Raw genomic sequence first — 23,862 nt, 5'->3', positions numbered from 1 at the left:
GGGGATGTGTGGGGGGGAGTGGGGGTGGGGAGGTGTGTGTGTGTGGGGGTGTGTGTGTGGGGGGGGGGGGTAGGTGTGTATGTGTGGGGGATGGGGGTGTGTGTGTGGGGGGTGTGGGGGGGTGGGTGTGTTTGTGTAGGGGGGGTGGGGGTGTGTGTGTGGGGGGGGTGGGGGTGTGTGTGTGGGGGGGGTGGGGGTGTGTGTGGGGGATGGGGGGGTGTGTGTGGGGGATGGGGGCGGTGTGTGTGGGGGAGTGGGTGTGTTTGTGTAGGGGGGGTGGGGCTGTGTGTGTGTGTGTGTGGGGGGGATGGGAGTGTGTGTGTGTGTGGGGGGGGGGTGGGGGAGAGGCTGGAAGGAGGCACCCCTGCTCTCTCCTCCGGCCCTTCGATCATTGAGTGCCCCCCAACCCACGCTCCTCCATCCCTGTTGCCATGCTCCCCCCCCCAAGCCCCAACCCGGTATCCAAATGCCCCCCCCCTCCCCTCCCAGTATCCACGCGCCCCCACCCTCCTCCCGGTATACACGCTCTCTCCCCCCCTGGTATCCACACTCTCTCCCCCTCACCCCGGTACGCTCTCCTTCCCCTCCCCCCGGTATCCACACTCTCTCCCCCTCTCCCTGGTACGCTCTCCTTCCCCTCCCCCCATTATCCACGCTCTCCCTCCCCTTGGTATCCACGCTCAACCTCTACCCCCCCCCCCCGGTATCCACGCTCTCCCAAGCCATTGCGCAGGTGCGCATGCTCCAGCGCGCCTGCGCAATGCTGCCGGCTCTGAGAAGAAGGCATGATCCCTAGCCCAGCCCTCCTGCAGGCAATCTCCTCCCCAGGGAGACTACGCTGTGCCACGCCACGGTCCAGCAGGACAGGAGAATTGCTGCAGAATATTCCGGCGCACCTTCGAGCCCAGGCAGGTCACGTAAGTCTCGGAGGTGCTCCGTTTTCACCAGATGCCGAAACTTCGGCCCTATGTCCCCTAGTTTTAGTTTCCTCTGTGAGTGGAAATATCCTCTCTGCATCCACCTTGTCGAGCCCCCTCATTATCTTATGTATTTCAATAAGATCACCTCTCATTCTTCTGAACTCCATGAGTATAGGCCCAACCTACCTTCATCTTGACTTGTTAAATTTCCCTCATCTCCGGAATCAACCTAGTGAACCTTCTCTGAACAGCCTCCAATGCAAGTATATCCTTCCTTAAATACGGAGACCAAAACTGTACGCAGTACTCCAGGTGTGGCCTCACCAATACCCTGTACAGTTGTAGCAGGACTTCTCTGCTTTTATACTCTACCCCCTTGCAATAAAGGCCAACATTCCATTTGCTTTCCTGATTATTTGCTGTACCTGGAAAAGGTATTCTAAATTGTTTACTGGCAAGAATTAAATGTAAAGATGGTCATTCCACACTTTCTGCAAGCAGGCGCGAACACGCAGGTGTGAAGCTGAAAAGTAACGAACTCCTGGGAAAGAATTCGATGGAGTGGGAGAGCGGCATACAGGGCTTGCTTTTAGCACAGAAATGATGCAAGCAGGAGAAAGGGCATGTAAATGTATTTGGAATTGCCATGACCATAACAGCATCGATGCAATTGGAAGACAAGCAAGACTGTAATGGAGAAGGGAGTGAGAATTTTACAAAAGGCGCCTTCTGTGTGTCTCTGCAGCGGGACTTGAACCCACCATTTTCTGACTGAGAGGCCACAGACCCAGCTGACACACTTTCGGTCCAATCCGTAAGCTTATTTCCCTATTGTTGACAGTTCTGCAGTCGCACGGCTCACAATTGAGAGTTCATTCGTTCGTTGTTGTCCGGCTCCTTTTTTCTGGCGCGCGTCGGTAACCGGTTCCAACACGAAGCTTTCCCCGGCCGGCCGGCCGGCCTTCCTTTACCAAGGTGGTGGTGGTGCCCGGCGTTGGTCGCGGCTAGACTGTCGCGGGGTGATGAGGTCAGCGGGCTGTCGCGGCGTGATGAGGTCAGCGGGCGGAGGCACTGGCCAAGGTGCAGCAGGTTAGGCCTCGGCGGGTGAAGGTTGCGAGCTTCCCCCCCCCCATTGAAGCAGAATTGCGGCTTTTAAATGACTGGAGAACGCCGACGTGAGGGAAGCATGACTTGCTGGTTGTAACCACAGTGCCTGCAGTGCATCTGACTGGGAATTAAGGAGCAGAAGGTTCAAGTTAAGAGGTTTAAGCACAAGTTCCCAACTCCTGTTTGCTGCCAACGTCAGTGATCAATACAAACTGACTCAAAAGTGAGCGAGGTTTCAATTCATTTAAACAAGTGGCGTTGCATTGATTTTTTTTTTAAATGAGGTGTATCTATTTTTGAACTGAACTGAACTGAAATGAGTGAGATTTGGGCAGTTCTATATTTTATTCAAACCACAAGGTCAGTTTATAAAAGAAAGACTTGCATTCATATAGCGCCTTTCATGCGCACTGGATGTTCCAAAGCACTTTACAGCCAATGAAATACTTTTTTTTTGGATTGCTGTCACTGTTGCAATGTAGGAAACGTGGCAGCCAATTTGGGCACAGCAAGCTCCCACAAACAGCAGTGTGATAATGACCAGATAATCTGTTTTGGTGATGTTGATTGAAGGATAAATATTGGCCCAGAACATCAGGGGTAACTCCCCTGCTCTTCTTCGGATCTTTTACATCAACCTGAGAGAGCAGATGGGACCTCGGTTGAGCGTCTCATCCGAAAGACAGTGCAACATTCCCTCAGTACTGCACTGGAGTTTTTTGTGCTCAAGTCTTTGGAATGGGACTTGAACCCACAACCTTCTGACTCCGAGGCAACTGAGCCACTATCATAAAAACAGAAAATGCTGGAAAAATACTCTGCATTTTGGAGAGAGAAACAGTTAATGTTTCAGGTCAAGGTCTGCCTTACAATGTAATTCACAAGTACAGTTTGGGGTTTCTGACTTATTTGCAATACTGTACTAAAATCAGACTTTGACTAAATCACTGCCTCTCTTTTAATGGTGTACCTCAAGGAGGCTGTCTGGGGTTGATGTAATATGCAAGAGAGCTGGCACACATATGCAGCAGCTGATTTCTGGGTACATAGCTGCATGATATTGGGAACAACATCCTAATCTTGTACAAGAAATACCAAAATGGTGCACAAACACTGGTATTCCACAGAAAAGGAAAAAAATAAAACAGACTTCTGATTGTATAGATGTTGGCCAGGACAACTCGCCTGCTCCCCTTCAAATAGTGCCATGGGTTCTTTTGCATCCATCAAAGAGGGCAGCCAGCGTCAGTTTAAAGTCTCATTTGAGAGACTCCATCTCTGACAATGCAACACACCCTCGGTACTGCACTGAAGTTTCAGGTCAGATCAAGTGATGGAATGAGACTTGAATCCACAACCACCTAATTCAGAGGTGGGATTGAGCCAGGACTGACCCAAGAGTGTCATTGAGCAGGGCGATCAGAAATCTGTGGAAATTTGCTCCAAATCTCAATTGTTTTTTTCCAGCTACACTTATTCTGCATCAGTAGTTAGAGCTTAATAGCTGGGGCTGGTGCAACAAAACTAGCCAACGCAGTAACAGAATCAACAATGCGAAGGTCGGAAGCGGCATGGAGCGGAGGTCGGAATCGGGGGAGGAGCAGAGGTCGGGACCGACTAGGAGCGGAGGTCTGAATCTGGGGAGGAGCGAAGGTCAGAATCGGGGGAGGAGCGGAGGTCGGGAGAGGACAGACGAGGCACGGAGGAGCGGAGAGGTCGGAGCCCAGAGGTGGAGCAGCGTGGACAAGACCAAGGGAAGGCGCAGCACGGGCCAATAGCGAGGCTGTGAGTTCGCGAGGCTTAAATTGCGTTCTATGAATTCCACGTAGAGAGAGGTCCTGTGGGAAGGAAGAAGGAAGGAGGACAGTAGAGGAGTATGTTTGAGTTTGTGTGTGTGTATTGGCACATGTGGCGAAGCCTGGTCTCCAGTCGTCTTGGATCTCCTTGCCACTGGACCAAGACCGTGCTCCGTCAAGCCCGTGTGGTGGCTGGTGTGCAACGGCCGCCCCACATTGAAAGAATTCACGCACAGGCATCTTCCACCTTTTTAAATGAGTTCATCAGGCACCTGAGTACACATTTTTAGTGTGGAAGCAAGTCATCCTCGATCCCGAGGGACTGCCTATGATGATGATGAGTGCAACAAAGAATACTAGAAATTTTTAATTTTTCCCTCAAGTAAAGCTGACTGTGTTCCAGGTGCAGGTTAGGAACAGGAGTAGGCTATTCAACCCCTTGGGCCTGTTTTGCCATTCAATTAGATCATGGCTGATCTGTACCTCAACTCCATCTATCCGTCTTGGTTCCGTAACCCTTAATACTCTTGCCTAACAAAAATCCATAAATCTCAGTTTTGAAATTTTCAATTGAACTAACCTCAACAGTTTTAGTAAGGAAGGACATTAGCTTGGATGATGTGGAACCTGTATGGGTGGAGCTGCGGAATACCAAAGGGCAGAAAACGCTAGTGGGAGTTGTGTACAGACCACCAAACAGTAGTAGTGAGGTTGGGGACAGCATCAAACAAGAAATAAGGGATGCGTGCAATAAAGGTACAGGAGTTAAATTGGGCGACTTTAATCTACATATAGATTGGGCTAACCAAACTGGTAGCAATGCGGTGGAGGAGGATTTCCTGGAGTGTATTAGGGATGGTTTTCGAGACCAATATCTTGAGGAACCACCTAGAGGGCTGGCCATCCTAGACCGGGTGATGTGTAATGAGAATCTTGTTGTGCGAGGCCCCTTGGGGAAAAGTGACCATAATATGGTAGAATTCTTTATTAAGATAGAGGGTGACACAGTTAATTCAGAGACTAGGGTCCTGAACTTAAGGAAAGGTAACTTCGATGGTATGAGACGTGAATTGGCTAGAATAGACTGGCGAATGATACTTAAAGGGTTGCCGATGGATAGGCAATGGCAAACATTTAAAGATCACATGGATGAACTTCAATAATTGTACATCCCTGTCTGGAGTAAAAATAAAACTGGGAAGGTGGCTCAACCGTGACTAACAAGGGAAATTAAGGATAGTGTTAAATCCAAGGAAGAGGCATATAAATTGGCTAGAAAAAGCAGCAAACCAGAGAACTGGGAGAAATTTAGAATTCAGCAAAGGAGAACAAAGGGTTTAATTAGAAGGGGGGAAATAGAGTATGAGAGGAAGCTTTCTAGGAACATAAAAACTGACTGCAAAAGCTTCTATAGATATGTGAAGAGAAAAAGATTAGTGAAGACAAACGTAGGTCCCTTGAAGTCAGATTCAGGTGAATTTATAATGGGGAATAAAGAAATAGCAGACTAATTGAACAAATACTTTGGTTCTGTCTTCACGAAGGAAGACACAAATAACCTTCCGGAAATACTAGGGGACCGGGGTCAAGTGAAAAGGAGGAACTGAAGGAAATCCTTATCAGTTGGGAAATTGTGTTAGGGAAATTGATGGGATTGAAGGCCGATAAATCCCCAGGGCCTGATAGTCTGCATCCCAGAGTACTTAAGGAAGTGGCCCTAGAAATAGTGGATGCATTGGTGATCATTTTCCAACAGTCTATCGACTCTGGATCAGTTCCTATGGACTGGAGGGTAGCTAATGTAATACCACTTTTTAAAAAAGGAGGGAGAGAGGTAATTATAGATCGGTTAGCCAGAAAATGTTGGAATCAATCATTAAAGATGAAATAGCAGCGCATTTGGAAAGCAGTGACAGGATCGGTCCAAGTCAGCATGTATTTCTGAAAGGGAAATCATGCTTGACAAATCTTCTAGAACTTTTTGAGGATGTAACGAGTAGAGTGGACAAGGGAGAACCAGTGGATGTGATGTATTTGGACTTTCAAAAGACTTTTGACAAGGTCCCACATAAGAGATTGGTGTGCAAAATTAAAGCACATGGTATTGGGGGGGTAATGTACTGACATGGATAGGGAACTGGTTGGCAGACAGGAAGCAGAGAGTCGGGATAAACGGGTCCTTTTCAGAATGGCGGCAGTAACTAGTGGGATGCTGCAGGGTTCAGTGCTGGGACCCCAGCTATTTACAATATACATTAACGATTTAGATGAAGGAATTGAGTGTAATATCTCCAAGTTTGCGGATGACACTAAACTGGATGGCGGTGTGAGCTGTGAGGAGGATGCTAAGAGGCTGCAGGGTGACTTGGACAGGTTAGGTGAGTGGGCAAATGCATGGCAGATGCAGTATAATGTGGATAAATGTGAGGTTATCCACTTTGGTGGCAAAAACACGAAGGCAGAATATTATCTGAATAGCAGCAGATTAGGAAAAGGGGAGGTACAACAAGACCTGGGTGTTATGGTTCATCAGTCATTGAAAGTTGGCATGCAGGTACAGCAGGTGGTGAAGAAGGCAAATGGTATGTTGGCCTTCATAGCGAGAGGATTTGAGTATAGGAGCAGGGAGGTCTTGCTGCAGTTGTACAGGGCCTTGCTGAGGCCTCACCTGGAATACTGTGTTTAGTTTTGGTCTCCTCATCTGAGGAAGGACATTTCTGCTATTGAGGGAGTGCAGCGAAGGTTCACCAGACTGATTCCCGGGATGGCAGGACTAACATATGAGGAGAGACTGGATCGACTAGGCCTGTATTCACTGGAGTTTAGAAGGATGAGAGGGGATCTCATAGAAACATATAAAATTCTGACGAGACTGGACAGGTTAGATGCAGGAAGAACGTTCCCGATGTTGGGGAAATCCAGAACCAGGGGACACAGTCTAAGGATAAGGGGTAAGGTATTTAAGACTGAGATGAGGAGAAACTTCTTCATTCAGAGAGTTGTGAACCTGTGGAATTCTCTATCGAAGAGAGTTGTTGATGCCAGTTTGTTAGACATATTCAAGAGGGAGTTAGATATGGCCTTTACGGCTAAAGGGATCAAGGGGTATGGAGAGAAAGCAGGAAAGGGGTACTGAGGTGAATGATCAGCCATGATCTTATTGAATGGTGGTGCAAGCTCGAAGGGCTGAATGGCCTACTCCTGCACCTATTTTCTATGTTTCTATGTTTTTTTGAGGGGCCGGGGGCGGGGGTCGGGAGTTTCAGATTTCCACGACCCTTTTGTGTGAAGAACTACTTTCTGACATCATGTCAATGTATTATAGTAGTGTGAGTTCCAACCACAGCCTCACAAGCACAGTACTCAATCTACCCGTCTGGAGAGCAGCTAGCTTTACTTGAGTCTGGAATGATGAATGTTCCTGCACACTTCACTCTACTAACCTGAGCTCTCGCCCTGTCAATGAAGAAACAAACTAAGTTTAGGTGCAGAAAGATTTCTTTACCTGAATGTTTTCTACATGTGGCAGGTAGGCAGAGTCGAGAGGGAGGCAGTGACATATAAGTAGCTGCAAAATGTCTGGATTTTAAAAAAAAACATCTCCTCAGACTTGCGGTGTTTGAAAATTCCTTATTTTGAATGCAAAATCCATACACGCAGGTTTCTGCTGGCCTTGCCAGTGAGTGAAATCGGATCGGTGTGAATGTAATTGTAAAGATAGTAACCCCCTCTAATGGTGCAGGCACCGAAGTACAACAACATATGAATAGAGCATTAAGTGAGCCCCCTCTACTGAGCAAGTTAGTGAGATCGGTAGTGACTAAAATATTCCAAATCTGAATTGCCCTAGAACCACAAAACCAGGGGTGAGCATCAAAGTACTCCTTTCCCTCCATCATATATATGTGTATATGTATGTGTGTGTGTGTGTGTATACATATATATAATCTATTCATTGGAAATCAGATGAATGAGAGGTGATCTTATCGAAACGTCTAAGATTATGAGGAGGGCTTGACAAGGTGGATGCAGAGAGGATGTTTCCACTGATGGGGGAGACTAGAACTAGAGGGCATGATCTTAGAATAAGGGACCGCCCATTTAAAACAGAAATGAGGAGAAACTTCTTCTCTGAGGGTTGTAAATCTGTGGAATTCGCTGCCTCAGACAGATGTGGCAGCTGGGACATTGAATAAATTTAAGACAGAAATAGACAGTTTCTTAAACGATAAGGGGTTATGGGGAGCGGGCGGGAAAGCAAAGCTGAGTCCATGATCAGATCAGCCATGATCTTATTGAATGGTGGAGCAGGCTCGAGGGGCCTTATGGCCTACTCCTGTTCCTTTTTCTTATGTTCTTATATGTATATATGTGTGTGTATGTGTGCATGCATGTATGTGTGCATGCATGTCTGTGTGTGTGTGCATGCATATCCGTGTGTGTGCATGCCGTGCATGTGTTCATGTATGTGTTCATGCATGTATGTGTATGCGTGCATGCAAGTATGTGCATGCATGCACACATGTATGGTTATGTGTGCATGCATGTATGGTTATGTACGCATGCATGCATATGGGTACGTGCGCATGCATGTATATGGGTATGCACGAGTACTTATATGTATGCATATGCGTGCGTATGCGTATGCATATGCATGCGTATGCATGTGTATACTTTTGCGTGTGTATCTATACGTGTATATGCAGGTGTATATATGTGTGTGCATGTGCATACACACACACACACACACACACGTGCATATACACACACACACATGCATATACACACACACATACATGTGCATATATACACACGCATACGTGTGCATATATACACACGTGCGTATACACACGCACATACGTCTGTATATATATATATATATGCACATACGGGTGTGTGACATGTGCGTATATATATATATATATATACACGTGTATATACACACATACACACACGCGTATATACACACACACATATGCACGTGTATATACACACACACGCGTATATACACACATACACACGCGCATATACACACTCGCGCGCGTATATACACACATACACACGCGCGCGTATATACACACGTGCACGTATACACACGCACGCGCGCGCGTATACACATGCGCGCACACGTATATACACGCGCGCGTTTATTCGCACACGCGTGTATATATACGTGTGTATGTGTGTGTATATACACACACGTGTATACACACATGCACATGTGTGTGTATATACACACATAATTACGCACGTGTGTGTATATATATACACATATACACACAGACACACACAAGTGTAATACATATACACACACACACACACGTGTGTGTATATATAATATACTGCCTTTGATGATGACGTGTGTATATATATATATATATATATACATGTGTGTGTATATGTGTGGTATGTATATATATATACGTGTGTGTGTTTGTATCTGCCTGTGTGTTTGTATCTGCATGTGTGTTTGTATCTGCCTGTGTGTTTGTATCTGTATGTGTGTGTATGTATGTATATATGTGTATGTGTGTGTGTATATATGTGTGTGTATATACGTATGTGTATATGTATATATACGTGTGTGTATATATAATTGTGTGTATATACGTGCGTGTATATGTGTGTATATGCATGTATATTATATATACACGTATGTGTGTTATATATCTCCAACTGTGTGGTGTTGGATTATAATAAGAGCTACAATTGTTGCAAGTATTTTAGTTTTGTCCCAGTATATAAGTCTGATTAGTGTCAGGGCAGCAGTATCAGTGCATCACAAGAGCTATCAACCCCAATAGAACAAACACCAAACATAATGAAGATGTAACTAGGGAATAGATACAGGTGTTGATTATGGGTTAGGATCTAATTGAGTGAGTCAGATGGGTTTATATATAGAAATAGACACCTGGGAGTTTGTTGCAGGCTGGACAAGGGAGATGCAAGAGTACTTTGGGATTCTTTTTGCTGTCACTACTTTGTACATTGGCCAGTGTGTTCCTCGTAGTGTGGTGTGATGTCATTGATACAGAATAGAGTTATCCCCTTCTGAGGTCAAAGCTGGGCGAGGTCAGGAAATGAGTGGGGCAGAGAGTGGGATTATAGTTTTGTTGCTCCACACACACTAATGGAAATGAGAAAACAAAAGGACTCCACCTTCTAAGCCCCTGTCCCTGTCAGTTCCATGCCAGTTTTCTTCTTACTTTATTTCCCTGATGTTGGCAAGTAGAGATAGATGGATAGACTTACATTTATATAGCGCCTTTCATGACCACCAGACATCTCAAAGCGCATTACAGCCAATGAAGTACTTTTGGAGTGTAGTCACTGTTGTAATGTGGGAAACGCAGCAGCCAATTTACGCACAGCAAACTCCCACAAACAGCAATATGATAATAACTAGATAAATTGTTTTTGTTATGTTGGTTGAGGGATAAATATTGGCCAGGACACTGGGGATAACTCCCCTGCTCTTCTTCGAATAATGCCACGGGATCTTTTACGTCCACCTGACAGGGCAGACGGGGCCTTGGTTTAACGTCTCATCTAAAAGACGGCCCCTCCGACAGTGCAGCACTCCCTCAGCACTGCACTGGAAGTGACCTAAAGTTTCCTATTCCAGTGTTCTGACTGTAGCAGCTTCAGCACTCGCGGGCTCTCTGTTGGGAAATATTTGCTGCAGTTTGTTTTGTGGCCCCCATTTTGTAACCTCTGTTTCTTTCCACAGCGACTCCCACCAGCATGTCTGTCTCTGGAATGTTCCGTGCTCCGCGCTATATCTTGGCCAAAGCACAGAGAGTGGTGCCCCTGTGCAAACACCCACATGTCTCGTGGTGGGTCTCGTCGCGACAGAAGCACTCCGACCCTCGGCAGTACAAGGCTGTGATTTTTGACATGGGCGGAGTTCTCATTCCTTCTCCGTACAAGCTGGCTGCTGGTGAGCCGATGTGCAGACATTTTTTTGGTCTTTTTAAAATTAAATCCTTCGGAAGTGAACTTTTACAGGTTTGTTAATGGAGTGGCATCTTTTATCTAACAATGGGGACACTCAAAAATGATCCCTTTTGGCTCAATGAGACCATGAAGATCTCGGTGACCATGCCTGATATGTGCTCAATTAACTGATCAAATCTGGGAGAATGCTAGAGGCGATATCATTTGCCTCAATGGCCTCGGGCTGGAGAGGGAAAACATTGACCACGGTTGCTTCCCTTGAATACTGTCCATTAAGGAAGTGGGCATGTATGGATGTTGGGAAAGCTACAGTTCTGGTCACTGAGAAAGAAAGACCTTCGTGCACTGGAAGTAGTGCAGAGAGGAATCAGGAGGCTGATTTCTAGCAGTAAGGGTCGGAGCTATGAAAAGACTGGAGAAACCTGGGCTTTTCAGCTGGAAAGGAGGTATCTGAGAGGTGATCTTGTAGAGGTCTTGGATAAGGAAATGGAAAAAGGTAAATACGGAATATTGCTTTAAATTAAACTGGGTAGGATGAGGGAGCATTGGTTGAAATTAGTAAAAGGTAAATTTAAGACTGCTATCAAGAATTAGTTCTACACACTGTGTGATTAACTTGGAATGGACTTTCATGGAGGAGTGGAAGTGAAAACCATGGAATCATTGAAAAAACAATTAGATGGTGAAATGGTGGAATTTATAATGTCTTTTTGGATGAATGAATTAAGCTGGGTCAAATGACTTTCCTCATGTTAATTTCTTGTGAGCACTGGGCTTGGCTGTGGTGCCACCTGTGGTTGAATAGCCTGTAAGTGATCAATGTCCAGGCTCATAGTTGAATAATTGCCACTTGGGCAAGTTACTGAAGAAGCCATGGAGCTATGCCCCAGCAAGGAGTCAACTACCACCAGGAGAAAATTGGCATTGGATGGTGGGGGGTGAAATGCTCCTGTTGTCCAGTGCACCTCTAACCCAACCAAATCTGCCTGCCTGCTACATCAGCTAAAGTATGATATCCAACCTTCATCACGTCACACCTTTCAAGCAAGGTTTTTAAAATCTGTAATCGTGGGCATGATGGAATAGAACTAGAACTTGCATTTATGGAGGTCCTTGAATCATCTCGTAGATGGAGAGATAGGGCAAAGGGTTGCACATGCAATTCTGCATTCCTTACCTCAGCTGTGGGTAAGGGAAGTAATAAGTTAAGACCAAGCACTTTGAAGGGAGCAAAGTGGACAGACTCCTTCCTTGGCTGCTTTTGCACCTTTCCTACTGGAAGATTTCAGAGTGTTAGTAATGAAGGACCAGGATCAGGTTTTCTGCTCCCTTCGCTGTGCTGGTTGGCGGGGGTGGAATACCTGTACTTAAAGGAGGCAGCTGTGAGTAGGAAAATATGAAATATAGTAAATTCTGTAATTTGTTACATTCTTTAGTTTTGCTTTAGTTGAAATAGCTGTAGAGTGCCCACTGTATCATCATCATCATAGACAGTCCCTTGAAATCGAGGAAGACTTGCTTCCACTCTAAATATGAATTCTTAGGTGACTAAACAGTCCAATGCGGGAGTCTCTGTCACAGGTGGGACAGACAGTCGTTGAAGGAAAGGGTGGGTGGGACTGGTTTGCCGCACGCTCCTTCCGCTGCCTGCGCTTGGTTTCTGCATGCTCTCGGCGACGAGACTCGAGGTGCTCAGCGCCCTCCCAGATGCTCTTCCTCCACTTAGGGCGGTCTTTGGCCAGGGACTCCCAGGTGTCGGTGGGGATGTTGCATTTTAACAAGGAGGCTTTGAGGGTGTCCTTGAAACGTTTCCTCTGCCCTTCTTGGGCTCGCTTGCCGTGTAGAACTTCTGAGTAGAGCGCTTACTTTGGGAGTCTTGTGTCAGACATGCGAACAATGTGGCTTGCCCAGCAGAGCTGGTCAAGTGTGGTCAGTGCTTCAGTGCTGGGGATGTTGGCCTGGCCGAGGACGCTAACGTTGGTGCGTCTGTCCTCCCAGGGGATTTGCAGGATCTTGCGGAGACATCGTTTTATACAGGTTTTATAGCTCCTCCACCTCCAGTATTCTGTAATCCGTGACCTGTGCCCTTGTATTCAATAGAGTGGGAGCTGAAGAATAATCTTAAGGCTGGATCGATCTGGCAAACTATATTATCTGGAGAGAAACATGTTGCCTGGGACCGGTGCATGAGAGGGAAACTAACGTTCGAGGAGCTTGTAAAAGTGTGCAGCAAAGAGGGGGCAGCAGTAAGTATTCTATATTGAGTCTGATGTCTCGGGTTCAAAATAACAATTCTCCCATTTCCCCCGACAATTTTCTTGCCTCCTCTCCTGAGGATACTGCCTGCTGCTGAGGTACTCTTTGTGGCTGTCTAGTTCCCTCTCACGAGGCTCCCCCCAATAACCTAGGGAGTGAAGCAGCTACCAGTGCAATAATCAGCCACACTCGTCAAAAGGGTGCAGTGTCTTTTTCCTGAGCAGTGCTGAGCTGGCTGATCCCAGCTGGGTCAATAAGTGTAGTACTGCAATCATCCACAGTACCCTGCGTTAGGGAGCATATATAAACAGCCAGGTTGCCTCGTATGCCCCTTTAACATGATCTATTAGTTCACTTCTAAATTATTTCTCTTTTATTGATGATACCGTGGCCAGTGTACCTCCTGAACATTTTGACTCATTCCTTATAAGTTGCAACTACAATTCTACATGCTCCTCCTTCTCTACATCTGTGTCCTAAATAGCACCAAGTACCACCCGCCCATCGCCACTGTGCTCACTGACCTATATTGCCTCCCATTTAAAGCAACTCCCCAATTTCAAAATTCTCATCCTTGTTTTCAAATCCCTCCATGGCCTCGCCCCTCCCTATCTCTGTAATCTCCTTCAGCCCTACAAGCCCCCCGAGATATCTACGCTCTAATTCTGCCCTGTTGAGCATCCCTGATTATAATCACTCACCCATTGGTGGCCGTGCCTTCTGTTGCCTAGGCCCCAAGCTCTGGAACTCCCTGCCTAAACCTCTCCACCTCTCTTTCCTCCTTTAAGACGCTCCTTAAAACCTACCTCTTTGACCAAGTTTTTGGTCACCTGCCCTAATTTCTCCTAATGTGGCTCGATGTCAAATTTTTTTGTCTTATAATACTCCTATGATGCACCTTGGGACGTTTTACTATATTAAAGGCGCTATACAAATACAAGTTGTTGTTGTACATTCCTGCTGCGTTGAAATCAAACTCGGTGCATTGTCTATTATTTTAACACCTGTTTCAGGGCTTCAGAACTGTGGGGCTCCGTGCCTTCCTCGGTTTAACAGTCCTCATTCACGTTTAAAACCTAAGTTTGGCATTATTTCTTGGTTTACCTTTCTTCCCTCCTATTTGTTAGGTGGGGAGAGGGTTCTGCTGGGAGTTCCTTCCTGCACACTTGACATGTATCTTATATTATTATATATAACTGTATCTTAACATGCTATACATGACTGTAATAAGATATGACCTGTAACCACCAGCATACCTTACCACCAGGGATACACTTGCAAGAGACAGGTATATAAGGGCAGGTCTCGGGCAAGTGCAGCATTCCAGAGCTGTGAAATAAAGGTGCAGGTCCAGAGTGACCTTGACTTCACTACATGCCAGTGGCGACGGGTTACGGGATTACAGAATCCACAGAATGGCGAACAACGGATCAGATGAAAAGTACAATGTGGGAGACAATTGGGAGGACTTTATGGAAAGGCTCCAGCAAAGCTTTGTAACCAAAGACTGGTTAGGTGACGATAAGGCAGACAAGAGAAGAGCGCATCTCTTGACCAGCTGTGGCTCAAAAACATACGCTTTAATGAAGGATCTGTTGGCACCCGAGAAACCAGCAAGCAAGTCGTTTGAAGAATTGAGCACACTGGTAAGAGACCACCTGAAGCCAGCGAGCAGCCTACACATGGCCAGACACAGGTTCTACAACTACAGACGCTGTGTGGGCCAGAGCATACCCGACTTCGAGGAGGAACTTCGGAGGTTGGCTAGTTTATGTGAGTTCTCCGATGAACTGAGGAGAGAAATGCTGAGAGACTTTTCATTGAAGGAATAGGGCACGCAGGCATATTCCGAAAGCTCATAGAGACCAAGAACCTGACCTTCGAGGCAGCAGCACTGGTTGCACAGACATTCTTGGTAGGGGAAGAAGAAACGATGCAGGTACGACAACTAACGAAATATTGGAACAAGAAGTTCACAGCACTAAACAAGCTGCTACCCCCACACACAGACAAAACCGGGAGAACTGGCAGAAGCCATCAAGGGCCACAGGAATGGCCGTTCACACCTCATCAACCCACAATGCGAGCAATCAACGACAAACTGAGAGAAGCTCAAGAGAGATCAGCCAGACGCAGCTCATTCTTTGGAAACTCTTTGAACAATGGAACAGGTCTGTGCTGGAGGTGTGGGGGTGGGCACTCGGCAAGGGGATGTTGATTTCAGCAGGCTGTTTGCAGAAATTGTGAATATACAGGGCATTTGGCCCGCATGTGCAAAAAAACGGCAGCTCGGCTGGTATACGAATCGGATGGGTCGGAAAGCGGACCAGAAGATGGTGGGGACAGTACCCGGGACACCGGTGTACAGCGGGTCAACACGATCAATGGCCGCTGCTCCTACAACAGGACGCCTCCTATAATGATGAGGGTCCTACTCAACGGGATATCTGTCAACATGGAGCTGGATATGGGAGCGAGTCAATCTATCATGGGCGCTCAACAATTTGAACAACTGTGGCTGCATAAAAGAGACAGACCAAAACTCACAAGGGTTGACACCACACTAAGGACCTATACCAAAGAAATCGTACCAGTCCTTGGCAGCGCCATGCTCTCTGTCACACACAAAGGGACAGTGAACCGACTTCCCCTGTGGATTGTCCCCGGAGACCCCCCAGCACTGCTGGGGAGAAGCTGGCTGGCAAACTGGAAATGGGATGATGTCCATGCCATGTCATTGGAAGAACGGACCTCCTGCTCAACAGTTATAAAGCAATTTGAACATCCCTTTCAGCCAGGTGTGGGCACTTTCAAAGGGGCCAAAGTCAAAATCTACATCACACAGGATGCTAGACCGGTCCATCACAAGGCCAGAGCTGTACCCTATGTGATGAGGGAAAAGAGTGAACACGAACTAGACAGGCTTTTGCGGGAAGGCATTATATCACCTGTGGAATTTAGCGACTGGGCAAGTCCCATCGTCCCAGTCATGAAGCCTGATGGATCCGTACGAATCTATGGGGACTACAAATCTATCATAAACAGAGTCTCCCTACAGGATCAGTACCTGCTGCCCAGAGCGGAGGACTTAGTTGCCACATTGGCTGGAGGTAAACTTTTCTCAAAATTAGACCTCACATCTGCGAATATGACGCAAGAATTGACCGAGGAATCCAAGCTACTCACCACCATCAACACACATCGAGGCCTTTTCATGTACAATCGATGCCCATTCGGCATCAGGTCGGCAGCTGCCATATTCCAGCGCAACATGGAGAGTCTGCTCAAGTCCATCCTGGGGACAGTTGTATTTCAAGATGATATACTTATCACGGGCAGGGACACCGACTCCCATCTCCGTAATTTGGAGGAAGTACTAAAGCGGTTGGATCGGGTAGGTCTAAGTGCCTGTTTCTCGCACCCGAGGTTGAATTTTTTTGCAGACGGATTGCCGCTGATGAAATCCGCCCAACAGAGTCCAAAACAGAAGCAATTCGCCTGGCACCCAGGCCCCGGAATGTCTCAGAACTGCGCACTTTTCTCAGGCTACTCAATTACTTTGGGAACTTTATGCAGAACTTAAGCACGCTGCTGGAGCCTCTTCACGTGCTACTCAGGAAGGGGTGCGATTGGTTTTGGGGGGACGCCCAGGAACGCGCCTTCAATAAGGCACGCAACCTTCTGTGTTCCAACAGTATTTTGACTTTCTTTGTCCCAGGTAAAAAGCTAGTTCTCATATGCGATGCGTCAGCGTATGGGGTCGGGTGCGTTTTGCAACATGTCAATAGTGCGGGCAAATTACAACCCATAGCTTATGCCTCCAGCTCACTTTCGCGGGCGGAGCGCGGGTACGGAATGGTAGAAAAGGAGGCGCGTGCGTGTACGGTGTCAAAAAGATGCACTAATACCTTTTCGGGGCCAAGTTCGCGTTAGAAACCGACCACAAGCCCCTCACGTCCCTCCTATCCGAGAGCAAGGCAATAAAAGCCAACGCCTCGGCGCGAATTCAACGGTAGGCACTTATGCTGGCGTCCTATGACTATACCATAAGGCACAGACCAGGCACAGACAACTGTGCCGACGCGCTCAGCAGGCTACCCCTGGCGACCACGGAAGGGTCTGACGAACAGGACTGTGAGATAGTCATGGCAATCAATACCTTTGAGTCCACAGGTTCGCCCATGACGGCTCGCCAAATCAGAGCCTGGACGGGCAGCGACTCCACGTTATCCTTAGTAAAAAGATGTGGCCTAACCAGTGACTGGGCAGAGGCTCGCGATGCCTGCCCCGAGGAATTAAAACCCTTTCACAGGCGCATGCATGAGCTATCACTACAAGCAGACTGGGGCAGCCGAGTAGTCATGCCTCTGAGAGGCAGAGAGACATTTGTCCGGAGCTCCACCGCGAGCAACCGGGCATCGTTCTCATGAAGGCCATAGCCAGATCCCACATCTGGTAGCCTGGTATTGACGCGGACTTGGAGCTCTGCGTCCGAAGGTGCACCATTTGTGCCCAACTCAGCAATGCTCCCAGGGAGGCTCCACTGAGCCCCTGGCCCTGGCCTACCAAACCGTGGTTGCGGGTGCACGTAGACTATGCGGGCCCATTCATGGGAAAAATGTTCCTCGTAGTTGTAGATGCATTTTCAAAGTGGATCGAATGCACTCTTTTAAACTCGAGCACAACCTCCACCACTGTGGAGAGCCTCGCAACCATGTTTGCAGCACACGGAATCCCTGACATATTGGTCAGTGACAATGGTCCGTGCTTCACCAGCGCAGAATTCCAAGACTTTATAATTGACCACGGCATAAATCACATCAACAAGGCACCGTTCAAGCCGGCCTCCAACGGCCAAGCGGAGAGAGCAGTGCAAATCATTAAACAAGGCATGCTTAAAATCCAGGGTCCCACGCTGCAGGGTTGCCTGTCGCGACTGCTGCTGGCATACAGATCTCATCCACACTCATTGACTGGGATCCCCCCCGTGCAACTGTTGATGAAAAGGAATTCAAAAACAAGGCTCTCATTAATCCTCCCAGACATGCACAAAATTGTTGAGGCAAAGCGCCGTAAGCTGACTGAGTACCATGACAGAAATTCGAGGGGGAGATGGAATGAGATAGGGGACAAAGTGTTTGTACTAAACTATGGCAGGGGTCCCAAATGGCTTGCAGGACAGTAACGGGCAAGGAAGGAAACAGGCTACTGGTAGTACAAATGGACAATGGCAAAACCTGCCGGAGGTATGTCGACCAAGTCAAAAGCAGATTTACCAACAACACTGCAGAACCAGAGGCAGACTACAATGTGGAACTCGCACCACACCTGGTGGACAGACAGAGGGAACAACCTGAGGAAAGGGCAATCCCAACAGACAGCCCAGGCGAGTAAACAACAATCACACCAATCGAAACAGACAGCCCAGGCGAGATACCAGCAACCACACCCAAAGAAAAACAGACACCAAGGCAAACAACTGAACTACAACTCAGACGCTCCACGCGAGAGTGTAGACCACCTGAGAGATTGAACCTATAAAGACAATAAGTCCTTGGGGGAGGGTGATGTCATGTATCTTACATTATTATATATAACTGTATCCTAACATGCTATACATGACTGTAATAAGATATGACCTGTAACCACCAGCATACCTTACCACCAGGGGTGCACTTGCAAGAGACAGGTATATAAGGGCAGGTCTCAGGCAAGTGCAGCATTCCAGAGCTGTGAAATAAAGGTGCAGGACCAGAGTGACCTTGACTTCACTACATGCCTCGTGTGAATCTGTGCTGAGGGGACAGGACTTTACAACACTCAAGTAGCCACATTATGTGGGCTCGCATCTAAAGAGCAACCACTTGTCAAAAGGTACTAATGTCAGTGTCTTCAGGAGAAAAGGGCAAAAGATTGGGGGAGCTGTAAGTTCTTAGTCTGTCGTCAACTGTATGTTTGTCTGCCTGTCTCCGATCCCCTTTTGTTTGGGGCCTGTATGTGAAAATAAAGACAACTACGACTCGTTCAGATATTATTCTCATGCATCTAGTACAGAGATTATGTGTAAAGAACAATTTACACTGATACAGACAAAGCTGACTGTGTGGAACTCAGGCCTTCAGACTGCGTGAGCGTAGGATTGACTGTCCTGGTAAATTGTTCCCTGTTTTCTCTGTCCATTCCTGGCCACCCCTGCTTCCCTTGCATCTTTCTCCCTTTTCATTCACTGCCCATTTCGTGAGCTTTCTGCTGATTAGTGACCAGGAATGTGGGTTCACTGTGAGGTGTGGATGGTGGGGTGATTTACCCATATTTTGCATTCCTAAAATGCTGCATTGCTTTCCATTCCCATTCAGCGGTACAGATCCCACATTGTTGTGTTCCACCTTTTTAAAAAAAAAAAAAAAAAAATTTTCTCATTTGTAATGCCTCTGCTGTTTTTCTTTTCCTGTATCATCTCTTGTCAGCGTGCTACCCACAAAGCGATAGTGTCAGCTGTGGCTCAGTGGATAGCATGCTTGTCTCTGAATCTCGAAGGTAGTGGGTTCAAATCCCACTCCAGGGACTTGAGTACATAAATCTAGGCTGACACTCCAGTGCAGTGCTGAGGGAGTGCCGCACTGTCAGAGGTGCTGTCTCTCGGATGAGATGTTAAACCAAGGTCCTGTCTGCTCTCTCAGGCAGATGTAAAAGATCCCACGGCACTATTTTGAAGAAGAGCAGCGGAGTTATCCCCGGTGTCCTGGGCCAATATTTATCCCTCAATCAACAACAAAAACAGATTATCTGGTCATTATCACATTGCAGTTTGTGGGAGCTTGCTGTGTGCAAATTAACAACTGTGTTTCCCACATTACAACAGTGACTGCATTTCAAAAAGTACTTAATTGGCTGTAAAGCGCTTTGAGACGTCCGGTGGTTGTGAAAGGTGCTACATAAATGCAATAACAGCATGATCAGCCATGATCATATTGAATGGTGGTGCAGGCACGAAGGGCTGAATGGCCCACTCCTGCACCTTGTTTCTATGTTTCTAAGTCTTTCCTTTCTTTTCCTTTCTTCTTTTTTCTTCTTTTTCTTTTTCTTTTCTTCTTTCCTTTTCCTTTTTTCTTGTTATATTGTCTCTTTCGGTGTCGTGTTTTCACCTTTTTTTGTTGTCCCTTTGAAGGCCTTTCTGTTCAACACTGTTCCCAGTGCTACTGTGTAACCAGCCAATAGGAAGTCTGAATGGCCTGACCTTGCTGTGCATGAATCGTCCAGCTTGATTGGCCACCCTTCACATCATCACCAAGCTGACAGCATGGCCTATATCTGATACTTGGGACATGGGGAATTGTAGTCACAAATCCTTAACCTACAGGAGTACTGCAACTCATGGTCTCAGCCCAGTCTTGCTCCACCTTTCTGCATCTTCATCCCTTTCTTCATTGCCTTGTTCACCTTGTTCTCAGTTTCCCTGGTCTTGCACACATGCACTCTCTGTCTCCCTTTCCATCCCTATCCCCAAATCACGACCAACCCTTCATCTTTTATTTTGCTCTCATTTCTGGTTTCGCAGCCAGCCTCACTCAGACTTTTGCCACTGCCATCCCGTTGCCATTCATGCTCTCCCGGTTCGCTTTCTTTATTTTCTCTCTTTATTTTCTCTCGTGTGCTGTTTCTTGCTCTTGCTGTTTCTCTTTCTTGACTTTCTTTTGCTCTCACTCTCTCTCTCTCTTTCTCTCACAGATTGCTTCTCTCTGTCACTAGCTCTAACAGTTTTCCTTTTCTTGACACAGAATCAGACCGTTGATCCAGTCCAGTCCTATTTATTCGACCTGACAAGTCAGCTGCATAATCCGGCTTCTCCTGGGATGAGAGAAGCGATCCAGTGTATCCGGGCGGAGGGACTGCAAACTGCTGTACTGACTAATAACTTCTGGCTCAAAGGCCAGAGTTTCTTGCCCGTGGAGAAAGTTCATTTTGATGTGGTGAGTACAATTCATCAAGCACTTCAGGATTTGATTTCCTTTCATGCATCTCTGCTGTGGTAGGTGCGAAAAGGAAAACTCTGATTAGAACTACTTATTGATGCAGCAGTGCCGAGCGTTGGTGTGCTGGCACTCGGTGCCACAGAGCGGGGAACAGACTTCGCCTCGAGTCCTGGTCGGAGTTACGTTGAGCAGAGAAACATTGGGCCCAAGTTTCCACATGATTTGCGCCTGATTTTTAGGAGCAACTGGTGGAGAACGGACTATCTTAGAAATCGCAATTCTCCACATTTTTTTTTCTGCAGTTCTAGTCAGGTAGAACAGTTTCACTTTGGAACAGAATTTTTTCTTCAAAAGGGGGCGTGTCCGGCCACTGAAGCCTGATTTCAAAGTTTCCACAGTGAAAATGTACTCCAAACTAACTTAGAATGGAGCAAGTGAAGATTTTTGTAGAACTGAAAAAACCTTGTCTAAAAAATCAGGCGCAGGTTACAAATTAGGCGTCCAGAACGAGGTGGGGGGGGGGGGAAGGGCAGTCATTAAATTCTATAATAAATCCTTATTTATACTTCTACAAATATTATACAAATAAATCCAACCTGAATAAAAATTTATAAGCAAAGAAAAGATTAAATAAACCATCTTCCTACCTGTGTGAAAGTGCTTCAGCCAGGGAGAATGCTGCAGGAAGCCTCACAAAACAAGGCAGCCGTGGGGTGGGGGGAAAGGAGGCAGCCGTTCGTTCCCGCGGGGGGGGGGGGGGGGGGGGAGGAGGAAGCTGTTTGTTCCCGGGGGGGGGGGGGGGGGGAGGAGGGAGCCGTTCATTCCCGCGGCGGGCGGGGGGGGAAACGGCTGCCTCAACTTTCTGAGGCTTCCTGCAGCCTTCTCACTGCTGCAAGAAGCCTCAGTGCTGATGTGCTGATGGCAATGTGCTTTTATTAAAAAATGTTCAAAAATTAAACAGCTACAAAGAACTACAAAAATGTCCGAGTGCCAATGTTTCCTTCACACTGCGTGTGCGCGAACGCTCCAACGCGCACGCGCAGCGTTGCCGGCAAGGAAAAAAACAAATTTAAATAGTACCCGCCCCCTCCCACTTACAAAATCGGCGCGAGTGTAGGCTCCGCCCCCCTGGGCGCCGCACCAAACAGACATGGAGCTGCAGGGCGCTCCAGAATCGCGAGTTTTTTTTCCGGCGCCGTTTGAAAACTTGGGCCCATTAAGTGGAGCCCGTGGCATCGCTCAGCAAAGAGGAGAGGAACTTGGTCTCGTCATACGTTGTCGGCCTCTGGCACCTCTTGCTGGTCGGCTACGGGGGTGTAAGTGATAACTTGGAAGTGATGTGTGCGTCTGCCTTTCAGTTCCATCTACAAGAGATGAAAGTGCTAAATAAAAAGGATCTTCACTGAATATTGTATTGGTGAGCATCATACCACGGCAGCTGGGGAATTTAAATTTAGTTAATTTAAAAAAAAAAAATCTGGTGTAAAAGGCTAGTGTCAGTAATGGTGACCATGTAACTACCGGATTGTCGTAAAAATCCATCTGGTTCACGAACATAGGAACATAGAAAATAGGTGCAGGAGTAGGCCATTCGGCCCTTCTAGCCTGCACCGCCATTCAATGAGTTCATGGCTGAACATGCAACTTCAGTATCCCATTCCTGCTTTCTCGCCATACCCCTTGATCCCCCTAGTAGTAAGGACTACATCTAACTCCTTTTTGAATATATTTAGTGAATTGGCCTCAACAACTTTCTGTGATAGAGAATTCCACAGGTTCACCACTCTCTGGGTGAAGAAGTTTCTCCTCATAACGGTCCTAAATGGCTTACCCCTTATCCTTAGACTGTGACCCCTGGTTCTGGACTTTCCCAACATTGGGAACATTCTTCCTGCATCTAACCTGTCTGAACCCATCAGAATTTTAAACGTTTCTATGAGGTCCCCTCTCATTCTTCTGAACTCCAGTGAATACAAGCCCAGTTGATCCAGTCTTTCTTGATATGTCAGTCTCGCCATCCTGGGAATCAGTCTGGTGAACCTTCGCTGCACTCCCTCAATAGCAAGAATGTCCTTCCTCAAGTTACGAGACCAAAACTGTGCACAATACTCCAGGTGTGGCCTCACCAAGGCCCGCCCTGTACAACTGTAGTAACACCTCCCTGCCCCTGTACTCAAATCCCCTCGCTATGAAGACCAACATGCCATTTGCTTTCTTAACCGCCTGCTGCAACTGTATGCCAACCTTCAATGACTGATGTACCATGACACCCAGGTCTCGTTGCACCTCCCCTTTTCCTAATCTGTCACCATTCAGATAATAGTCTGTCTCTCTGTTTTTACCACCAAAGTGGATAACCTCACATTTATCCACATTATACTTCATCTGCCATGCATTTGCCCACTCACCTAACCTATCCAAGTTACTCTGCAGCCTCATAGCATCCTCCTCGCAGCTCACACTGCCACCCAACTTAGTGTCATCTGCAAATTTGGAGATACTACATTTAATCCCCTCGTCTAAATCATTAATGTACAGTATAAACAGCTGGGGCCCCAGCACAGAACCTTGCGGTACCCCACTAGTCACTGCCTGGCATTCTGAAAAGTACCCATTTACTCCGACTCTTTGCTTCCTGTCTGACAACCAGTTCTCAATCCATGTGCTTTAATTTTGCACATTAATCTCTTGTGTGGGACCTTGTCGAAAGCCTTCTGAAAGTCCAAATATACCACATCAACTGGTTCTCCCTTGTCCACTCTACTGGAAACATCCTCAAAAAATTCCAGAAGATTTGTCAAGCATGATTTCCCTTTCACAAATCCATGCTGACTTGGACGTATCATGTCA

At 47.0% G+C, this 23,862-nt stretch overlaps 1 protein-coding gene across 4 annotated transcripts in view; it reads left to right on the top strand.

Annotated features, from left to right (window-relative positions):
- Nucleotides 1–1,973: 1,973 nt before the first annotated feature.
- Nucleotides 1,974–23,862, top strand: part of acad11 (acyl-CoA dehydrogenase family, member 11) — a 79,658-nt gene continuing 57,769 nt past the window's right edge. For 3 of the 4 annotated variants that reach the window (XM_070887949.1, XM_070887948.1, XM_070887951.1), the window contains exons 1-4: nt 1,974–2,250; nt 10,557–10,766; nt 12,884–13,029; nt 20,818–21,009. In XM_070887949.1, coding sequence (XP_070744050.1) covers nt 10,571–10,766; nt 12,884–13,029; nt 20,818–21,009 — 534 coding nt within the window. In that variant the 5' untranslated portion in view covers nt 1,974–2,250; nt 10,557–10,570. The remainder of the gene's footprint in view (nt 2,251–10,556; nt 10,767–12,883; nt 13,030–20,817; nt 21,010–23,862) is intronic. The other variant, XM_070887952.1, reaches the window with a different exon arrangement.

The sequence above is a fragment of the Pristiophorus japonicus genome, chromosome 8 (assembly GCF_044704955.1).
Source record: "Pristiophorus japonicus isolate sPriJap1 chromosome 8, sPriJap1.hap1, whole genome shotgun sequence".
Classification (NCBI taxonomy): Eukaryota; Metazoa; Chordata; class Chondrichthyes; family Pristiophoridae; genus Pristiophorus; species Pristiophorus japonicus.
The sequence above is the reverse complement of the archived record's forward strand: the minus strand, read 5'-3'. Positions and strand labels throughout refer to the sequence as shown.